This window comes from Amblyraja radiata, chromosome 45 (assembly GCF_010909765.2).
Source record: "Amblyraja radiata isolate CabotCenter1 chromosome 45, sAmbRad1.1.pri, whole genome shotgun sequence".
Classification (NCBI taxonomy): domain Eukaryota; kingdom Metazoa; phylum Chordata; class Chondrichthyes; order Rajiformes; family Rajidae; genus Amblyraja; species Amblyraja radiata.
Window position 1 is genome coordinate 8,772,494 of NC_046000.1, and position 19,850 is coordinate 8,792,343.

General features: G+C 49.9%; 1 protein-coding gene and 1 non-coding gene across 3 annotated transcripts in view; one reads left to right on the forward strand and one right to left on the reverse strand.

Moving 5' to 3' along the window:
* The first annotated feature begins 3,453 nt into the window (after positions 1-3,453).
* On the forward strand, positions 3,454-3,548 carry trnai-uau. Its single transcript has 2 exons — positions 3,454-3,491; positions 3,513-3,548. It is a non-coding gene; the product is annotated as a tRNA-Ile (tRNA).
* Positions 3,549-5,961: 2,413 nt separating this feature from the next.
* The window catches only part of mta2 (metastasis associated 1 family member 2), a 64,514-nt gene continuing 50,625 nt past the window's right edge, over positions 5,962-19,850 (reverse strand). For both annotated transcript variants that reach the window (XM_033015409.1, XM_033015408.1), the window contains exons 15-19: positions 17,508-17,606; positions 16,625-16,753; positions 15,405-15,436; positions 11,368-11,516; positions 5,962-7,150 (exon numbers count right to left, since the gene is read on the reverse strand). In XM_033015409.1, the coding sequence (XP_032871300.1) occupies positions 7,018-7,150; positions 11,368-11,516; positions 15,405-15,436; positions 16,625-16,753; positions 17,508-17,606 (542 nt within the window). In that variant the 3' untranslated portion in view covers positions 5,962-7,017. The remainder of the gene's footprint in view (positions 7,151-11,367; positions 11,517-15,404; positions 15,437-16,624; positions 16,754-17,507; positions 17,607-19,850) is intronic.

Below are 19,850 nucleotides of genomic sequence, written 5' to 3' on the forward strand. Positions count from 1 at the left end.
CCCGGGGGGTACCTGAGTGAGTTGCCGTAGTCGGTAACACACATCCTCGGCCAGCATGGCAGCCACGGGTTCGGGCAGCTCCAGCCCCACGCTCTCCCCCATCAGCCTCACCGAGTCCCACGGGATCTCCGCGTAACGCCGCTCCTCCCGCTCACTCATGCTGCCCCCCTAGCCCACCGTCACTAACTATCGCTAAACCACTGTTAACTACCGATAAACCACCGCTGGCTAACGATAAACCAGCACTGGCTATTCCGAAATCATTGTTAACTACCACTAAACCACTGGTAACTACCACGGAACTGCCTTAACTAACACTAAACCATCAATGATCACTAAACCATATGTGACTACCACCAAACCACTGGTAGCTACTAGTAAAAATCCTGTTGCAAGCACTGCTAAACTTCCAGTAACTACCACTAAACCACTGGTAAATAAATCATGTTCCACTCACAAACTAGTAAATGTAAACCTATCGCTAGCTTAACCCGACCTCCGCTGCCTGGATTACTGGCTGATTTCAACCCCTATGATGGTTAACAATATCAACTCATTTAACTAGTAAAAACTTGTCCTTAACTAGTTGTCCGGCTTCACTCTACAATAAGCTTCCCTAACTAGTTTTAAGCTAGAAACTCTAACCCGATCAGCAACTGGGTTCCCTGACTCCAATATTGCTTGATAGTGTTTGTTAACTAGTTATGGAGCATTACTAGTTAACACCCCTTGCTAACTAGCACTAAATCCCCTCAAACTGGTCCCCTCTCACCCAGCAGCTCTGGGAAACATCCTGAGTGCTGGTTAGCCTCCCCCAGCCCTAGTTAACCTCCCCCAGCGCTAGTTGACCTCCCCTAACTAGCTCTAAACCAGCAGCCCGCTCTCTCCCCCTCAGCCTCTGGCTGGGCTGGGCGACTGCTTCCGGTTTCCCCGCCGACCAATCGGAGCGGGCGGAGGGCGGGACTTGGGGAGCAGCGCTCTGATTGGCGGCGCCGCGCGTCCATCACGTGAGAAGCCCCGCGGTCACGTGGCGGGGGCGGGGCAGGGAGAGGGTCACGTGGCTGGGGAGGCGGGGAGAGGGTCACGTGGCGGGGGGAGGGTCACGCGCGGGGGGCGGGGAGAGGGTCACGTGGCGGGGGCGCTGCTGGCGGTCCGAGGATTTAAAGGGGCCGCGTCCTGTGGGGGAGGGGATTGGGGGGGGGGGGGGGGGGAAGGGAAGGAGGCCAATTCAATGGATGTTTTCAAGAGATAGTTAGATTTAGCTCTTCGGGCTAAAGTAACCGAGGGATATGGGGGAGTAGGCAGGAGGGGCCGAATGGCCTACTCCTGCACCCATTGTCTATGTTTCTATCACATTGAATGGCGGTGCTGGCTGGAAGGGCCGAATGGCCTACTCCTGCACCTAGGGACGACAGATGGCACAATGGGCTAAGTGTTCGGCTGGCGACCGGAAGGTAGCCGGTTCGAATCCCGCTTGGAGTGCATACTGTCGTTGTGTCCTTGGGCAAGACACTTCACCCACCTTTGCCTGTGTGTGAATGTGTGTGAGTGATTGGTGGTGGTCGGAGGGGCCGTAGGCGCAGATTGGCAGCCACGCTTCCGTCAGTCTGCCCCAGGGCAGCTGTGGCTACAGAAGTAGCTTACCACCACCGAGTGTGACTGAGGAGTGAATGAATAATGCGATGTAAAGCGCCTTGAGTATTAGAAAGGCGCTATATAAATCCCATCCATTATTATTATTATTATTATTGTCTATGTTTCTATCATATTGAATGGCGGTGCAGGCTCGAAGGGCCGAATGGCCTCTACTCCTGCACCTATTGTTTATGTTTCTATCACATTGAAGGGCCGAATAGAAACATAGAAACATAGACAATAGGTGCAGGAGTAGAGGCCATTCGGCCCTTCGAGCCTGCACCGCCATTCAATATGATCATGACTGATCATCCAACTCAGTATCCCATCCCTGCCTTCTCTCCATACCCCCTGATCCCTTTAGCCACAAGGGCCACATCTAACTCCCTCTTAAATATAGCCAATGAACTGTGGCCTCAACTAACTTCTGCGGCAGAGAATTCCACAGATTCACCACTCTCTGTGTGAAAAATGTTTTTCTCATCTCAGTCCTAAAAGATTTCCCCCTTATCCTTACTGTGTGACCCCTTGTTCTGGACTTCCCCAACATCGGGAACAATCTTCCTGCATCTAGCCTGTCCAACGCATTAAGAATTTTGTAAGTTTCTATAAGATCCCCCCTCAATCTTCTAAATTCTAGCGAGTACAAGCCGAGTCTATCCAGTCTTTCTTCATATGAAAGTCCTGACATCCCAGGAATCAGTCTAGTGAACCTTCTCTGTACTCCCTCTATGGCAAGAATGTCTCCTCCTGCACCAATTGTCTATGTTCCCATGTAATTGCCAATGATTTAATTGTAATAAAAGTTGTGGCTTTGGCAAGACTCGAACTGGGAGCGCGGGGGTCGGGACGGGGCAGACAAACGCACACACACCTCCAGATTCAGGGACAGTTTCTTCCCAGCTGTTATCAGGCAACTGAACCATCCTACCACCAACTTTGAGAGCGGTCCTGACCTCCCATCTCCCTAGGTACACAACAAAATGCTGGAGAAACTCAGTGGGTGCAGCAGCATCTATGGAGTGAAGGAAATAGGTAACGTTTCGGGCCGTAACCCTTCTTCAGACTTCACTTCGCAGACTTTCCTTTGCTCCATAGATGCTGCTGCATCCGCTGAGTTTCTCCAGCATTTTTTTGTGTACCTTCGATTTTCCAGCATCTGCAGTTCCTTCTTGAACACTCCCATCTCCCTAATTGGAGACCCTCGGACTAACTTTTACCTTGCACTAAATGTTTTACCCTTTATCCTGTATCCTGTATTGTAATCATGAATAGTCTTCTTTGACTGGGTTGCATGCAAATAAACGCCTTTCACTGTATCTTGCTAGGCGTGGAAATAATAAACTACACAAAATTAAACCACTCTTCCAGCTTTTGCTCTCCCATGCAAACACGGAAGAAGGGTCTCGATCCGAAATGTCACCTCCGCACCTCCTCAAGAGATGCTGCCCGACCCGCTGAGTTACTCCATCACTTGGTCTTTCCTCGGTAAAGCTGCATCTGCAGTTGTTTGTGTAAGGAGGAACTACAGATGCTGGTTTACACCGAAGACAGACACAAAATGCTGGAGTAACTCAGCGGGTCAGGCAGCATCTCTGGAGAAAAGAAGTAGGTGACGTTTCGGGTCGAGACCCTTCTTCCGAAGTAGGGAGCTGACCCGATACGACACCTATGCATGTCTCCAGAGATGCTGCCTGACCCGCTGAGTTACTCCTGCACTTAACCATCATCTGCGGTTGCATGTGTCCACACTCAGGCTAAGGCCACTCGGCCCATCGTGGCTGTTATGTACGTACAGGAGGGCCCAGCAGCCTGTGTGCTCCAGTGGCGCAATCGGTTAGCGCGCGGTACTTATAGAGCAGTGCAGGCAGCGAGCAATGCCGAGGTTGTGAGTTCGAGCCTCACCTGGAGCACTGATTTTACACACAGCCTCGATTAAAAATTAAAATCCTTCCAACGCTGATAAATAACCGGCAGGCTGGCAGTTTTTTTTTTAAAACGGCAGATTATTGTCGACTTCAACCCCAGCGTGATTTGTAATGAAATAACTGTCCCAGTGTGCACTCCTGAATACGAAACAGAAGATCAAATATTGAACAGAAATAAGATGCTGGTGTAATGCCCCTGTCCCACTTAGGAAACCTGAACGGAAACCTCTGGAGACCCAAGGTTTCCGTGGGGTTCCCGCAGGTTGCAGGTAGTGGAAGCAGGTAGGGAGACTGACAAAAACCTTGGGTGGGGCGCAAAGTCTCCAGAGGTTTCTGTTCAGGTTTCCTAAGTGGGACAGGGGCATAACTCAGCGGGCCAGGCAGCTTCTCTAGAGAACATGGATAGGTGATGTTTCAGGTCGAGGATCATGACAGAAGCTTCTCTGGCGACTGAACGATGAGCGAGCGCTCTGTGAGGTAGCGACATCTGTAACAGTGGACGACGACAGAACCAACAGCGAGCGACATTGACACACGAATAACGAAGAACGAGGTCGGGCCCTTTTCACGAAAACACTGTCCTCTCTCGGAGAGCTCCGACGGTACTCCAGCACTTGGTGTCTTTTTTTTGCAAACAATCTGCAGTTCCCGAGAAATGAGACAGTATATTCGCCAACACACAATGGCGACCACAGTCCATCACACGTTGATTTGCCATTTGCCGCGTTTGAATCCTAGTCTACAAAGCCTCAATGGTTGCCCACCTAACAAAGTCCTTACCACCCAAACTCCAGTCCTGATCCCGACTGGGGGCTGCGGAATCCACGGGAGGATAAGCTAGGGGCGACGACCGCGCCTTTGCGGCAGCCAGCTGTGGAACAATCCTCTCCCATCAGAATGATCATCTTTAATCGAGACAAATCTTTCCCAGCCTTTCTGAGTCCTCGAGCGAGGGCTATAGTTGTATGAGTTGTATTTTCTATGAAATTGTTTGTATACATTCTTACATGTAAGCACTTTGAAACGAGAGTGTTTTTAAATTGTTAGAAAAAGGACTTGACTTGATATCCTTTTCTACCTTCTATCATGGGGTAGACCGAGATTCCCCCCCCCCCCACCCCCAACTTTGCACATCCCCCAAGTCTTCTACTCTCACTTTAATTTCATGTTTCATGTATTTTGTGTTTTTATGAGCGTTGGCAGATCAATTTCCCTTCTGGGGTAAATAACATTTTTATCGTATCCTATCCATGTACCGGCCCAACTGTCTTTAATACGTTGCTATAGTACCTGCCTCAACTACCCCCTGTGGCAGCTTGTTCCATACACCCACCACTCACTTGAGTGAAAACGTTACCCCTCTGGTCCTCGATTCCCCGACTCTGGGCAAGAGACTCTACCCGATCGATTCCTCTCATGATTTTATACACCTCTATATCACCTCTTTATCACCCCTCATCCTCTTGCGCTCCAGGGAATAGAGTCCTAGCCTGTTTAACCTCTCCCTGTATGTAGCTCAGGCCCTCTAGACCTGGCAACATCCTCGCATCCGTGGTTCTCAATGTGGTCTGCTGTACATCGGCAATACCAAGTGTGGACTCGGTGACCGTTTCACCGAACGCTTGCACTCGGTCTGTCACGGCCCACTGGATTTCCCTGATACAAGCCAGAAACGTCATCTTGCCTGCACAGATGCTGCCTGACCCGCCGAGTTCCTCCAGCACTTTGTGTGTTTTTTGCTGAAAGATTCCAGAGTCTGCAGTTCCTTGTGTCTCCATGATGCACCATGAACCATTCCCCGAATTGAAACATAGAAAACAGGTGCAGGAGTAAGCCATTCGGCCCTCTGAACCAGCACCGCCATTCAATATAATAGACAATAGGTGCAGGAGTTGGCCATTCGGCCCTCTGAACCAGCACCGCCATTCAATATAATAGACAATAGACAATAGGTGCAGGAGTTGGCCATTCGGCCCTCCGAACCAGCACCGCCATTCAATATGATAGACAATAGGTGCAGGATTGGCCATTCGGCCCTCCGAACTAGCACCGCCATTCAATATGATCATCTAAAATCTGTACCCCATTCGTGCTTTCTCCCCATATCCCTTGATTCTTTTAGCCCCAAGAGCTAAATCTGACTCTCTCTTGAAAACACCCAGTGAATTGTCCTCCATTGCCTTCTGTGGCAGAGAATTCCAGATTCACAACTCTCTGGGTGAAAATGTTTTTTTTTCTCACCTCAGTCCAAAATGTCCGACCCCTTAATTCTTACAATGTGACCCTCTGGTTCTGGACTCCCCCACCCCCCCACCCCCAACATGGGGAACATGTTTCCTGCATCCAATCCCTTCAGAACTCAATATGTCGATGCCAATGAACAGGCCCGCATCACAGCCAGAGTGAAAAAAAAACTTTAATTGCTTTTTTTTTTTACAAAAATGGTTTCCATGTCTGGATTTGTCTCTAAAAATGTCCAGACAGGCTGGGTCAAAAAGGCGCAGGTCCACCCTGGGTCTGCACGGCACACCGGGGGGTTCCTCTCCAGTGGCCGGCGCAAGCTGGGAGTTTTAAAAAAGCAGAAAGGAAATAAAAAGCACACAAAATATTATCACCACGTATCAATAATCCTGATATCAAACCTGTCAGCACTTCTACCGTTCAACTCGTGTTATTTTGTTTTTTTTTAAAAAAAAAGACTCCTCGCAAGTTCTTCCCAAAACACAATCATTCAGAAATTCATTATTAAAGGTTTACAGTTACACCCTGGAGGGGGTAAAAAGCCGAAGGGGACAGGAGAGGCTGTGGAGCCAAACAAACAATAAAATAATTAAAAAAGAGGCGTGATTCAGACGCATTGATTTCTGTACATTGCTTTACACACGGTGCCTTTAGCAAACGCTGGCCGCGCGCGGGGGAGGAGCAGGCGGTGAGAGCTGACCCCCACACTCACTATCCACCACCCCCACAACTGCCTGCTGTCTCTGCCCTAATCCCTGAAGACTTGGAAAGGGGAAGTGTGAGTGTCAGTGTGTCTGCGTGTGCCTGTCTGTGTGAGTGTGAGTGTGTGCATGTGCGTGTGTGAGAGAGAGAGAGAGGAGTGTGTGAGAGGAGAGTCAGTGTGTGTATTTGAGAGAGAGATGTGAGAGAAAGTGTGAGCATGAAAGGATGAGTGCAACAGCGTGCGTGTGAGATTGTCAGTGCGTGTGAATGAGAGAGAACGTATGTGTGTGAGGAAGAGAGTGCGAGCAAGGGTGTGTACGTGTGAATCTGTGTGTGCGTGCGAGAGGGTGTGTGCGTGTGTGTGCACGTGCGTGTGTGTGCGCGTGTGATTGAGGGTGCAAGAATGTGTGACAGAGTGTGTGTGTGTGTGTGTGTGTGCGCGCGTGCGTGTGTAGTAGTGGCAGGGGGGGAGAGCGAGAGTGTGCGTCTGCACGCATGTACACGCCAGTCTTCAGTCCTCCAGGACTATGGGCTCTCCCAGGACCACTGGCCGGCTCGAGGCTGAGGATTTCACGTTAACTTGCATACACGGTCTGCGTGCCGCCCTCCTCATCTCCGACTGGCTCAGAGCTTTCCGGATCGCCCTGCAAAACAGGAGAGAGGGACAACATTCATTCACCAGCAAGACAGAGAGCGGGTGGTTGCCCTGCCCTATCACACCCCTACATCAACTCTTGTGCTAGAGAACGTCCCCATCTTCCACTCTACCTCCTTGTGGCCCTTGCACTTTCTCTACAGCTGTAACATTGCATTCTGCACTCTGCCTTCTGTGTTGCACGCCCTCCTGTACTCCTGTACGGTATGATCCTGTACGGATAGCACACCAGACAAAGTTTCCCGTTGCCCTTTAGTACAGGTGACAACCTGCACCAGTGCATCCCACACCTGCTGCGGGCGGCTCCAGTGCAGCACCACCTGCAGCATAGATCTGGTCCAGTTGCAGAGCGGACAGTGGAAATGCTGCAGTGACTTGGGGCCACACTGCCGCTCAATAAAAAAACTGCAGGCTTAAGAGTCTGTCCCACTTACGCAATTTCTTCAGCGACTTGCCGGCACCCGTCATAGTCACAGCGGGTTGCCGAACATTTTCAACATGTTGAAAATCCAGCGGCGACCAGAAAAAGGCAGGACTCTTTGGGCGACTGCTCACCACTAAACTAGCGTCATCCCAGCGACATGCCCACTTGAAATCAACTCCAGTTTAAATTCTATTTGGAATATTTTGGAGGACCAAGAAACCAAGAAGAAACTCTATCCAGCCTTTGTACTGGAGTTTGGCTAGATTGCATTCATGTGTTACTGATCTGATTAGACCGTAACTTTTCACTGGACCTCAGTACACGTAATAAACCCGAACGCTTCACCTCACAGCCACTAAAAGTGTTGAGAAACTGAAAAAAAAACTCATGCACTTGGCTTCAGAGCTCTGATGGTGCTGATGATAAAGGCACGGGAATCAGATATTAGTGCATAGAAACATAGAAAATAGGTGCAGGAGTAGGCCATTTGGCCCTTCCTGCCAGCACCGCCATTCAATATGATCATGGCTGATCATCCACAATCAGTACCCCGTTCCTGCTTTCTCCCCATATAATAATAATAATAATAATAATAATAATAAATACTTTATTGATCCCCTCAGGGAAATTCAGATGTCCAGAAGCCCCCAACCAACAAACCCACAGATTCAAAATGAACGCAGACAGAAAATACATAGAATACAATGTGGACACTACCTGAGAGCAATAAATACTTAAAAAGACCAATAATTAACAATTAAAAATTAAAAATCGCAAAATGCATCCCCCTACAGCCTAGCGGTCCGAATTATAAAATCTAATGGCTGCAGGGGTGAAGGATCTCCTGAACCGCTCCGTTCTACAGGGCAGGGAGAGGAGCCGGTTGTTGTTCCGAGTGCTCTTTTGACTCTACAGAATTACATGGAGGGGATGCCCGGGGTTTTTCAGGATGACCTGCACCTTGTGCCTCATACGCCTCTCAAGCACATCCATCCCAGAGTCTACTCTCCCCTCCAGCACTGAGCTAGCTCGTTTAACCAGTTTGACCAGCTTCTTGTTGTTTTTTGCACTAATGCTGTTGCCCCAGCAGACAACAGCGTAGAAAATAACACTTGCAACCACAGTGTTGTAAAACATGTGCAGCATATCATTACACACATTGAAGGATTTGAGCCTTCTGAGGAAAAAGAGTCTGCTCTGGCCTTTTTTGTAGAGGGAGTCAGAGTTGACAGACCAGTCCAGTTTGTTATCAAGGTGCACTCCAAGGTATTTATATGTCTGCACCGCCTCAATGTCAGCCCCTGCAGCGTTGACCGGCTGAAGGGGGAGCTTGGACCTTCCAAAGTTAACCACCATCTCTTTAGTCTTAGTTGTGTTCAGGATGAGACAGTTCTCTTCACTCCAGGCACAAAAGGCACTGGTCAAGTTCCTGTATTCCTCCTCCTGCCCGTTCCTTACACATGCCACAATCGCTGTATCATCTGAATATTTCTGTACGTGGCATGTGTCAGACTTATAGTTAAAGTCTGCTGTATACAGGGTGAAGAGGAACGGGGCCAGAACCGTTCCCTGTGGGGCTCCAACATTGTACACCACTGTGCCAGAGACACTGTCCCCCAGCTTGACAAACTGTGGTCGACCCGTCAGGTAGTCGTATATCCAGGAGATAAATGTGGAATCCACCCCCATCTTCTTAAGCTTGTCATTCAGAATCAGGGGTTGGATGGTGTTGAACGCACTTGAGAAGTCGAAGAACATAATCCTCACATAGCCACCGGGTTTGTCCAAAAAGGAGTAGATCCGGTGCAGCATGTAGAGGACTGCGTCATCCACCCCAATGTTCTCCTGGTATGCAAACTGTAGTGGGTCGACGATATCCCTTGATTCCGTTAACCCTAAGAGCTAAATCTAACTCTCTCTTGAAAACATCCAGTGAATTGGCCTCCACTGCCTTCTGTGGCGGAGAATTCCACAAGTTGCTGGGTAGAATTCCGAGTGATTGTGGAGTGAGGGGACGTGAGCAGGGTTGAGGAGGGGGGGGCAGGGCTGAGGGGGGGAGATGGGCTGGGCTGAGGGGGGAAGATGGGCAGGGCTGAGAGGGGTTGGGGGGAGGGGGGCAGGGCTGAGGGGGGTGGGGGAGGTGGGCAAGGCTGAGGGGGGGGGGGGGGGGTAGGGCTGAGGGCAGTGGATGGGTAATGGCAGAGAGACACACTCCACGACCAAAACACAATGTGTGACACAAAGAGAAACTCTAACGCAAGGGAAGCAGAAAGCGGGCGGCCACGTTGGCGCAGCGGTAGAGTTGCCGCCTTACAGCGCTCGCAGCGTCAGTGACCCGGGTCCCATCCCGACTACGGGCGCTGTCTGTACGGAGTTTGTACGTTCTCCCCGTGACCTGCGTAGGTTTTCTCCAAGACCTTCGGTTTCCTCCCACACTCCAAAGACGTGCAGGCATGTAGGTAAATTGGCTTGGTGTAATGTGTAAATTGTCCCTAGTGTGTGTAGGATGGTGTTAGTGTTAGCGGGGATCGCTGGTCGGCACAGACGCGGTTGGGGCCTGTTTCTGCGCTGTATCTCTAAACTAAACTAAAAGAAGGGAGGATGGAGCAACCATAAAACTGGTTGAATACCACGTGGGTGAGGCCTCACACGATGTGATGACGCTAAGGTATACAGGCGACTCTGCAAATTCTGCCCGCAAGTTAATGACAGTGCAGTGCCGACTACTGCCCAGCTGGAGGCAGCAGAGGGCAAGAATCACACAAGTGCTGGCCTGGCCTGGCCTGGCCGCCCTCAGCTCTGGTTCAACGTTTCAGTTTACTATTGTCACGTCTACCGAGGCACAGTCTTCTTCTCCTCATGTACGGCGCGCACAGCCTCAACTTGTTCTATTTGATCTTGTTGTTGTGCACATCGGGTTGATTGCATTCGTTGACACAGGGTGGACCACGTGAAGGTTGCAATCTCCCCACACCCGGGGGTATAGTGAAAAGCTTTGTTCTGCACGCTATCCAAACTGATATACAATCAAGTGCAACAAGGAGAGCAAAGGGGAAGATACAGAGTGCAGAATATAGTTCTCAGCATTTTAGCTCACCAGTTCCACAGACAATGAATTCCACAGATTCACCACCCTCCTCATCTCTTTTCTAAAGGAACGTCCGTTTATTGTGAGGCTGTGCCCTCTGGTCCTAGACTCTCCCACCAGTGGAAACATCCTCTCCACATCCACTCTATCCAGGCCTTTCACTATTCGGTACATTCCAATGAGGTCCCCCTCGTCCGTCTAAACTCCAGCAAGTACAGGCCCAGTGCGGGCAAACGTCCATCGTACGTTGACCCAGTCACTCCCCAGGATGATTCTTGTAGGCCTCCTCTGCCAGCACATCCCTCCTCAGGCATGGGCTTGTCCAAACTGCCAGAGGAGGGAGTTGAGGCAGGCACTTGGACAGGTACATGGTTAGGAAAGGTTTGGAGGGAGATGGGCCAAATGTGGGCAGGTGGGAGCAGCGTAGCTGGGGCATCCTGGGCAAGTTGGGCCCAAGGGCCTGTTTCGTTGCTCTATGACTCTGGAGATTATTATACCGAAGCAACAACTTCTACTTCAAACCCCGCTGGTCGGAAGCAGTCAATCCAGTTTTCTTTGGCATGCGCTGAGAATAAGCCCCCCCCCCACCCCCACCCTCAGTCGACTGGTTCATGGAAGCCTTTCCACACCTTCCCACCTCTCCTAAGCCTCCCCCCCACCCACCGCCCCACCCCTTCAACCTCATGGTACACACCTGGTATGGTCTGTTGCCACGAAGACAATCGGGTCGGGGGCATCTCCAGGGTTCAGTTTTTGCCGCTTGAACGGTGGCTCAGTACTAACTTGGTCTGTCTTCATCCCCGAAGAGAAGGGTCTGTTGCTGGTCAAATGGGCACTAGCCGTCTGCAACAATCACAAGCCATTTCACCGCCATTAGACTTTCCTCATCTCGCCACCTCCAGAAGGACAGATTATCAAGACTATAGAGTAATGATGAGCGGAGTGGAAGGCACCGTGCACCGCACGCCAGTGGGTTGCTTCATCCCCTCTAACGTGTGACAGGACTCTCCAATCACGGGGAACTGCATGCCCAGTCTATCGACACAAAATGCTGGAGTAACTCAGCAGGACAGGCAAAGATCTCTGGAGAGAAGGAATGCTGGAGTATCTCAGCGGGACAGGCAGCATCTCTGGAGAGAAGGAATGGGTGACACCTCGGGATGTGAAGAAGAGTTTTCGACCCGAAACGTCACCTATTCTTTCGCTCCATAGATGCTGCCTCACCCGCTGAGTTTCTCCAGCAATTTTGTCTACCTACGATTTTTCCAGCCACTGCAAACCTTTCTTATACCCCTGGAGTCCAGGTACATTTGACAAATCTCAGCTACATCCCCTTGAAGGCCAATACCATCCCATGAAGAGGTACTCGTGAAACCCACGCTGACCTGTCTAGCGAACAACGCAACGTCCACAATGCTGGCCTTCTACTGCAACCACTGTTATTTCCAATTCTCTGTCTTTAATAAAAGGTACCGATTTGGTTTGTATTTTAAAACTCTCAGGGCATGTATCGTACAGGCTAGATGCAAAATGAAGTCCACTCGGCACTGCCAGGGCAAGAACAGGGTGTGCACCCGTGGGGCAGTGGGGCCAGGCCTCCACAATTGAATCAAACCTCGATGAGTTTACAGTGCCTGCACGGGAGCAGGAGCTGGAGTAGAGAATGAAGACTGAATGAAGCTATCGCGTGGAAACCGGTCAAACGGCCCAACGAGTCCACACCAACTAGCAATCACCCGTTCACATTCATTTAATGTAAAAACAAACAACTGCAGATGCTGGTTTATACAAAAGTTCACACTGAAGAAGGATATTGACCCAGAACGTCCACTGTTCTCCACAGATGCTGCCTGACCCGCTGAGTTACTCCAGCACTCTGTGAAACGTCACCTATCCATGTTCTCCACAGATGCTGCCTGACCCGCTGAATTACTCCAGCACTCTGTGAAACGTCACCTATCCATGTTCTCCACAGATGCTGCCTGACCCGCTGAGTTACTCCAGCACTCTGTGAAACGTCACCTATCCATGTTCCCCACAGATGCTGCCTGACCCGCTGAGTTACTCCAGCACTCTGCGTCCTTTCACACTAGTTCTATGTTATCCCACTTTCCCACCCACTCCCTACACACTAGGGGGTAATTTAGAGGGCCAATTAACCTACAAACCTGCACGTCTTTGGGGTGTGGGAGGAAACCGGAGCACCTGGAGGAGACACACATGGTCACAGGGAGAACGTGTAAACTCCACACAGACAGCAGCCGAGGTCAGGATCAAATTCTACCCACAAACAGGTGTTTCCCCCTGGTGGGTGGCCACTATTATTAATGTCCCAGGGTTGGATATTGGTGTATGGTGCTTGAATGACATATCCTCTCAGTATTTCTTTGCTGATCGTCCGAGATGACAGGACAGAGTGTTTGGGATTGGGAGGGGGTGAGGTGTGTGGGGAAGGACTGTAGCAGGGACATGGTTGGAGTCAGGTCACAAGCCCCACACCCCTCCGCACAGTAGCGTAGACTATCAGGTTGCAACCACACCACTCTGAGAGCGACTGTATGCATGTACGCCACCTGTGCACTCAGCAACCGCGAAACCAGATACAAGGCAGGGCGGAAACATTTTCCGTCGAGTGAGAATCGAGTTGCTCCTGAAGTTACACGGTGTGAACTTGGTGTACTGACAGCTGCGGTGCTTTGATCCTTTTGTGAAAGCCCCAGCTCACTGCCGGGCAAGTGCTTATTTCTGGGTGCCAAGCGTGTGAACACTTTGTACGCGGCCCACGGCAAACAGGACCTCTCTTCATAAAGAAGACACAAAGTGCTGGAGTACCTCAGTGGGGCTCGACCAGAAACGTCGCCAATTCCTTCTCTCCATTGATGTCGCCTCATCCGCTGAGTTTCTCCAGCATTTTGTGTCACCTATTCATGTTCTACCTGACCCACTGAGTTACTCCAGCACTTTGCATCTTTTTATTGAAGCGAGGTACCTTTGATTTTACCAGCATCTGCAGTTCCTTTTTAAACATAAATAGGCGACATTTTGGATCATAAATTCATGTTCATGTTATTGGAGGAGCAGAATTAGGCCATTCGGCCCATCAAGTCTACTCGGCCATTCAATCATGGCTGATCTATCTCTCCCTCTCAACCCCATTCTCCTGCCTTCTCCCCTTAACCCGTGCTATTCAGGAATCTATCCATCTCCACCATTAAAATATCAATTGGCTTGGCCTTCACAGTCTTCTGTGGCATCGGGACCCTTCTTCAGACTGACTGTGGGGGGGGGGGGGGGGGGCAGGGAGTGGGGACTGAAAGCTGGAAGAGAGACCCAATGGGTGGCTGCCCCACCTGCTGAGTTACTCCAGCACTTTGTCCTTTTTGGTGAACCAGCATCTGCAGTTCCTACATTTTACCCCCTCTTCGATCAATTACTGTAAAGGCGCCGACAAGCATTGCTGCTTCTGTGTCCATTAGATCGGATTTGACAATCTATCTCCAACTGGACTTAGGGTTACACATGTTGGCCGGTAAGCCACGAGTCACTCTGGAATTATCCCCCCCCCCAGTGTTGTACACAAGGAATTTGAGGTGAATGCAGGCGCGTGTAAAACACTACAGCAGCTGTGCAGACACGCTGACAAAACTTGGATTGTCCTCCAGAGAACATGGGAAGAAGCGGGGATTAGAACAAGGGTTCAGAACTGCGAGGGGTTTCGTTCAAGTGAATGAGTAGGAAGGTCAGTCACAGATTGAATTTTAACAAGGATTGTTTTTCTCTCGAACGTTGAGGTTGAGGTCAGCACTCAATAGAAGCATCTAGTCTCACCTGACCTGCACTGAACGACATGGTGATGGGGCTGAACAGACAGCAGGGTGTTGGGTGAAGGGGTGAACTTTCCCATCTCCCCTATACTCAATGACTCAGTTAAATCCCTTGGTAGATAAAAAAGCTGGAGAAACTCAGCGGGTGAGGCAGCATCTATGGAGCGAAGGAATATGTGACGAGAACCTTCTTCAGACTGATGTGGGGAGGGCAGGATGAAGAAAGGAAGAGGCGGAGACAGCGGGCTGCGGGAGAGCTGGAAAGGGGAAGTGAAAGAGGGAGAAAGCAGGGACTACCTGAAATTGGAAGTCAATGTTCATACCGCTGGGGTGTAAACTACCCAAGCAAAATATGAGGTGCTGCTCCTTCAATTTAGGGTGGGACTCACTCTGGCCATGGAGGGGGCCCAGGACAGAAAGGTCGGATTTGGAATGAGAGGGGGAGTTGAAGTGCTGAGCCACCGGGAGATCAGGTTGGTTATTGCGAACCGAGCGGAGTTGTTGGGCGAAGCGATCGCCAAGCCTACGCTTGGTCTCGCTGATGTAGAGCAGCTGACACCTAGAGCGGCGGATGCAATAGATGAAGTTGGAGGAGGTGCAGGTGAACCTCTGTGGCACCTAGAAAGACTGCTTGGGTCCTTGGATGGAGTCAAGGGGGGGATGTAAGTTAAACAGTTGAATCCCTCGTACTGTCAGTACGCTCAGTAACGCGTTGGAACTGCTCCACGTTAAAGAGTCCATCGTCAGAAAGCTGTGGGTGCAACTCAAACAGAGTTATGATACTGAGGGGGCTAGACTTGATTAGTCATTTACTTTCTATCATTCTGCTGGCAGGTTGTTTTCCAGGTCATTGTACGAAGGCGTCAAGAAAACATTGTGCGCTTACGTATACAGTTGTCACACTCACCATCTGTCTAATATGAACAGGACTCGGAGCTCCTGCAAAGGGGGAAAAAAACAAGAAAGAGGAAATCAGCGCAGTTAGATAAATTGATCAACTGTGAAAGCTGAACAGGCAAAGCAGCCCCCCCCCCCCATGTATCTACAGATTAATCTCTGAGACCTGACAAGTCAGACAAAGTGAAACTTCCCATATTGGTAGTAAAAACAGAAGACACTGTCTGAATGGTGACAAGAGTGCTTAATTGTCATACGTACTGCTTTAAGTGAGAGGGGCAAAGTTGAAGGGAGAAGTGTAAGGCAAGTTGTTTTTTTACACAGAGGGTGGTGGGTGCCTGCAATGCGTTTCAGAGGCAGATACGATAGTGACTTTAGCAAAGGCACATGGATATGCAGGGAATGGAGGGATATGGATCACGTGCGGACAGATGAGAGACTGCCGGCATCATGTGTAGCAAGGAACTGCAGATGCTGGTTTAAACTGAAGATAGACACAAAATGCTGGAGTAACTCGGCGGGACAGGCAGCATCTCTGGAGAGAAGGAATGGGTGACGTAGGGATCTCGACCCGAAACGTCACCCGTTCCTTCTCTCCAGAGATGCTGCCTGTCCGGCTGAGTTACTCTAGGGGGTGGGAGATTGCAACCTTCACGTGGTCCACCCTGTTTCGACGAATGCAATCAACCTAGCGTGCACAAACAGAAGATGAAACAGAACAAGTGATCAAGAAGGAACTGCAGATGCTGGAAAATCGAAGGTACACAAAAGTGCTGGAGAAACTCAGCGGGTGCAGCAGCATCTATGGAGCGAAGGAAATAGGCAACGTATCGGGCCGAAACCCTTCTTCAGACTGATAGGGGGTGGAGGGGAGAAGGAAGGAAAAAGGAGGAGTCGTCCCAGGGCTGAGGAGAGGGAGGAGACAGCAAGGGCTAACAAAATTGGGAGAATTCAATGTTCATGATCGCAGGATGGAGACTCCCCAAGCGGAATATGAGGTGCTGTTCCTCCAATTTCCGGTGTTGCTCGCTCTGGCCATGGAGGAGACCCAGGACAGAGAGGTCGGACGTGGAATGAAACAGAACAAGTTGTCTTACAACTTTAGGCTGTGCACGCCATACGCAAGAAGAAGCAGTTACTCCAGCATTTTGTGTCTCTCTCTGGTCGGCAGCATCACGCTGTGGGCAGAAGGGTCTGTTCTTGTTCCCGGACCCACATTTCACAACTTACCCTGAACCCCGTTCTGTTTGTTGAAGGTGCGTTTCCCCAGCAAGGACACTGCTCCTCGGTTGATGTTCAGCAGAGTTCGGTTTCCCTCGCCCCCTTTCAGGATCCTCGGCTTCGTCAGGCCTCGTGCCGCTGCGGATCAACGGTGAAACATAACGACGAACGGGAAAAAAACGTTAGACTTTAGCCTGACATGTGACTGCGTGGGTTTCCTCCGGGTGCTCCGGTTTCCTCCCACATTCCAAAAAAACTGTGCAGGTCTGTAGGTTAATTGTCCCTAGTGTGTCGGGTAGAACTAGTGAACGAGTGATTGTTGGTCGGTGCGGACTCTTAAAGATAGCGGAGTCAGGGGATATGGGGAGAAGGCAGGAACGGGGTACTGATTGGGGATAATCAGCCATGATCACATTGAATGGCGTTGCTGGCTCGAAGGACCAAGTGGCCTACTCCTGCCTGTCTTGGTGGGCCAAGAGCCTGTTTCCACACTGTATCTCTAAACTAAACTAACTGATGAAGAGTCTCAACCCGAAGCGTCAATGATACCTTATCTCCAGAGATGCTGCACGTCCTGCTGAGTTACTCCAGCATTTAGTGTCTATCTTAAACTAAACTTCAGCCGTGTGAAACAGCACTCCCTTGCTCCTTCCAACAGATGCGTTAGGATTTTATGTTCGACACCCTGTTGCGTTCCATTGACTGGGCTTGGCCCCCTCCCCGTCTGAACCACACACCACCCCTTTGGTCGAACACCAAAGTCCCTCCTGTTTGTAGATTGACTGCGGCGGGGGCCACATCTTGGCTGATGGCTGTCACCCAGTTTGCTCTCGTGGCTGCAGGGAGCAGGGCAAGCGGGAATCTCTCTCCTCCGTGGTAAAAAAAAACCTACCTAACTCGCCCAACTCCTTCATGATGTTGGCTAGCGTGGGCCGAGGCGTGGGTCGGATCCTGAGCGGTTTGGTTGCTGCTTTCGGGAGTCGGACAGCACCTGTGTGGAAAACAAAGAGGAGGAGAGGGCCGTGAAATCTCGGAGCAGAAACTAGTCGATCTACAGTGTGAACATTGGGCACCAAGCAACATGAATCAAATATGGCTCGAAGTACAGACTTCAAACCAACCGTGAACATAATTGGGAGACACGTTGGCTAGTCCGCCAGCACGGGGTGGTGATGGAAGGAGCCGACAGCATCCGCCGACCGCTACAGCATCGGTCCAGTGCCGCCAGGACACCGGGTCTTAGTGTGAGATTGCAAGAAATCGCACATCTCCTTGGGGCAACATTGGACTTTCCAGAGAATCGGAAGTTGCAAGATGGCACGGGAATGTGGCAACTCTCTGCATGCTGTTCCACAAGAGGATCTTATTGAAACAGATAACATGAACTTATGTATTGTGTTTTAAAAAATATATAATTTATGATGCCTTTATAAGTGATATACTAAGATTTTATATGTACTTTATGATATATTTTAATATGCAATGCATTTTTTAATGTAATGTTGCTACTTGTCTGGACCTCGAGTCCGTAATAAAGTTTATTATATATTATTATTAATATTATTAAGGGTTTGGACACGCTAGAGGCAGGAAACATGTTCCCCATGTTGGGGGAGTCCAGAACCAGGGACCACAGTTTAAGAATAAGGGGTGGGCCATATAGAATGGCGATGAGAAAAAACGTTTTCACCCAGAGAGTTGTGAATCCGTGGAATTCTCTGCCGCAGAGGGCGGTGGAGGCCAATTCTCTGGATACTTTCAAGAGAGAGTTAGATAGGGCTCTTAAAGATAGCGGAGTCAGGGGATATGGGGAGAAGGCAGGGATGATCAGCCATAATCACGGTGCTGGCTCGAAGGGCCGAATGTCCTACTCCTGCATCTTTTGTCTATTGTCTAATGTGCTTTTGTCTATTGAGCCATTGCACAATAAGCATTTCATTATAATCGCTGCATACATGACAATAAATAAACGAACTGACTGCGGTTCTACTCAAGCCTGATAGAAGTGTATAAAATGATAATAATAATAATAATGGATGGGATTTATATAGCGCCTTTCTAATACTCAAGGCGCTTTACATCGCATTATTCATTCACTCCTCAGTCACACTCGGTGGTGGTAAGTTACTTCTGTAGCCACAGCTGCCCTGGGGCAGACTGACGGAAGCGTGGCTGCCAATCTGCACCTACGGCCCCTCCGACCACCACCAATCACTCACACATATTCACACACAGGCAAAGGTGGGTGAAGTGTCTTGCCCAAGGACACAACGACAGTATGCACTCCAAGCGGGATTCGAACCGGCTACCTTCCGGTTGCCAGCCGAACACTTAGCCCATTGTGCCATCTGTCGTTTTTAAATGATGAGAGGTATGGAAAGGATTGACAGTCAGAATATTTCTCCCCAGGGTGGAAATATTAAATACTACAGGACAAAGCGTTGAGGCGAGAGGGACAAAGTTTAATTGAGATGTGCGGGGCAAGGGTGGTGTGTGCCTGGAACATGTTGCTGAGAGTGATGGTGGAGACAGATAGGAGAGTGGTTGATGACGCCTTTGGATAAGCACGAGGAAGTGGGGGAAATGGAGGGACATGGATGACGCAGAGGGAGTGGAGATTAGTTTAATTTGGCACCATGTTCATTGTGGGCCGAAGGTCCTGTCCCTGTACTGTTTCTATCTTGAGAAAGAAATTCTTAAAAACATAAATCTTAACTATTAGCATGTAATTGCCTCTAGAGGGCAGAGAGAGCCAAGTTATACGATGGGGATAAGGGCGAATGCACAGACTCTTTTACTCAGGGGAGGGGAGTCGGAAATAGGGGGACACAAGTTTAAAGTGAGAAGAGCAAGTGATAATACAGACCTGAGGGGCAACTTTTTCATACAGGTATATTGAACGAGCTACCAAAGGAGATATTTAAGAAGGAACAGCAGATGCTGGAAAATCGAAGGTACACGAAAATGCTGGAGAAACTCAGCGGGTGCAGCAGCATCTATGGAGCGATGGAAATAGGCAACGTATCGGGCCGAAACCCTTCTTCAGGGTTTCGGCCCGAAACGTTGCCTATTTCCTTTGCTCCATAGATGCTGCTGCACCCGCTCAGTTTCTCCAGCATTTTTGTGTAATTGCCAAAGGAGGTAGTTGAGGCAGCCACTATAACATCCTTTACAAGACACTTGGACAGGTACATGGATTTGAAAGGTATAGTTTAGAGGGATATGGGCCAAATGC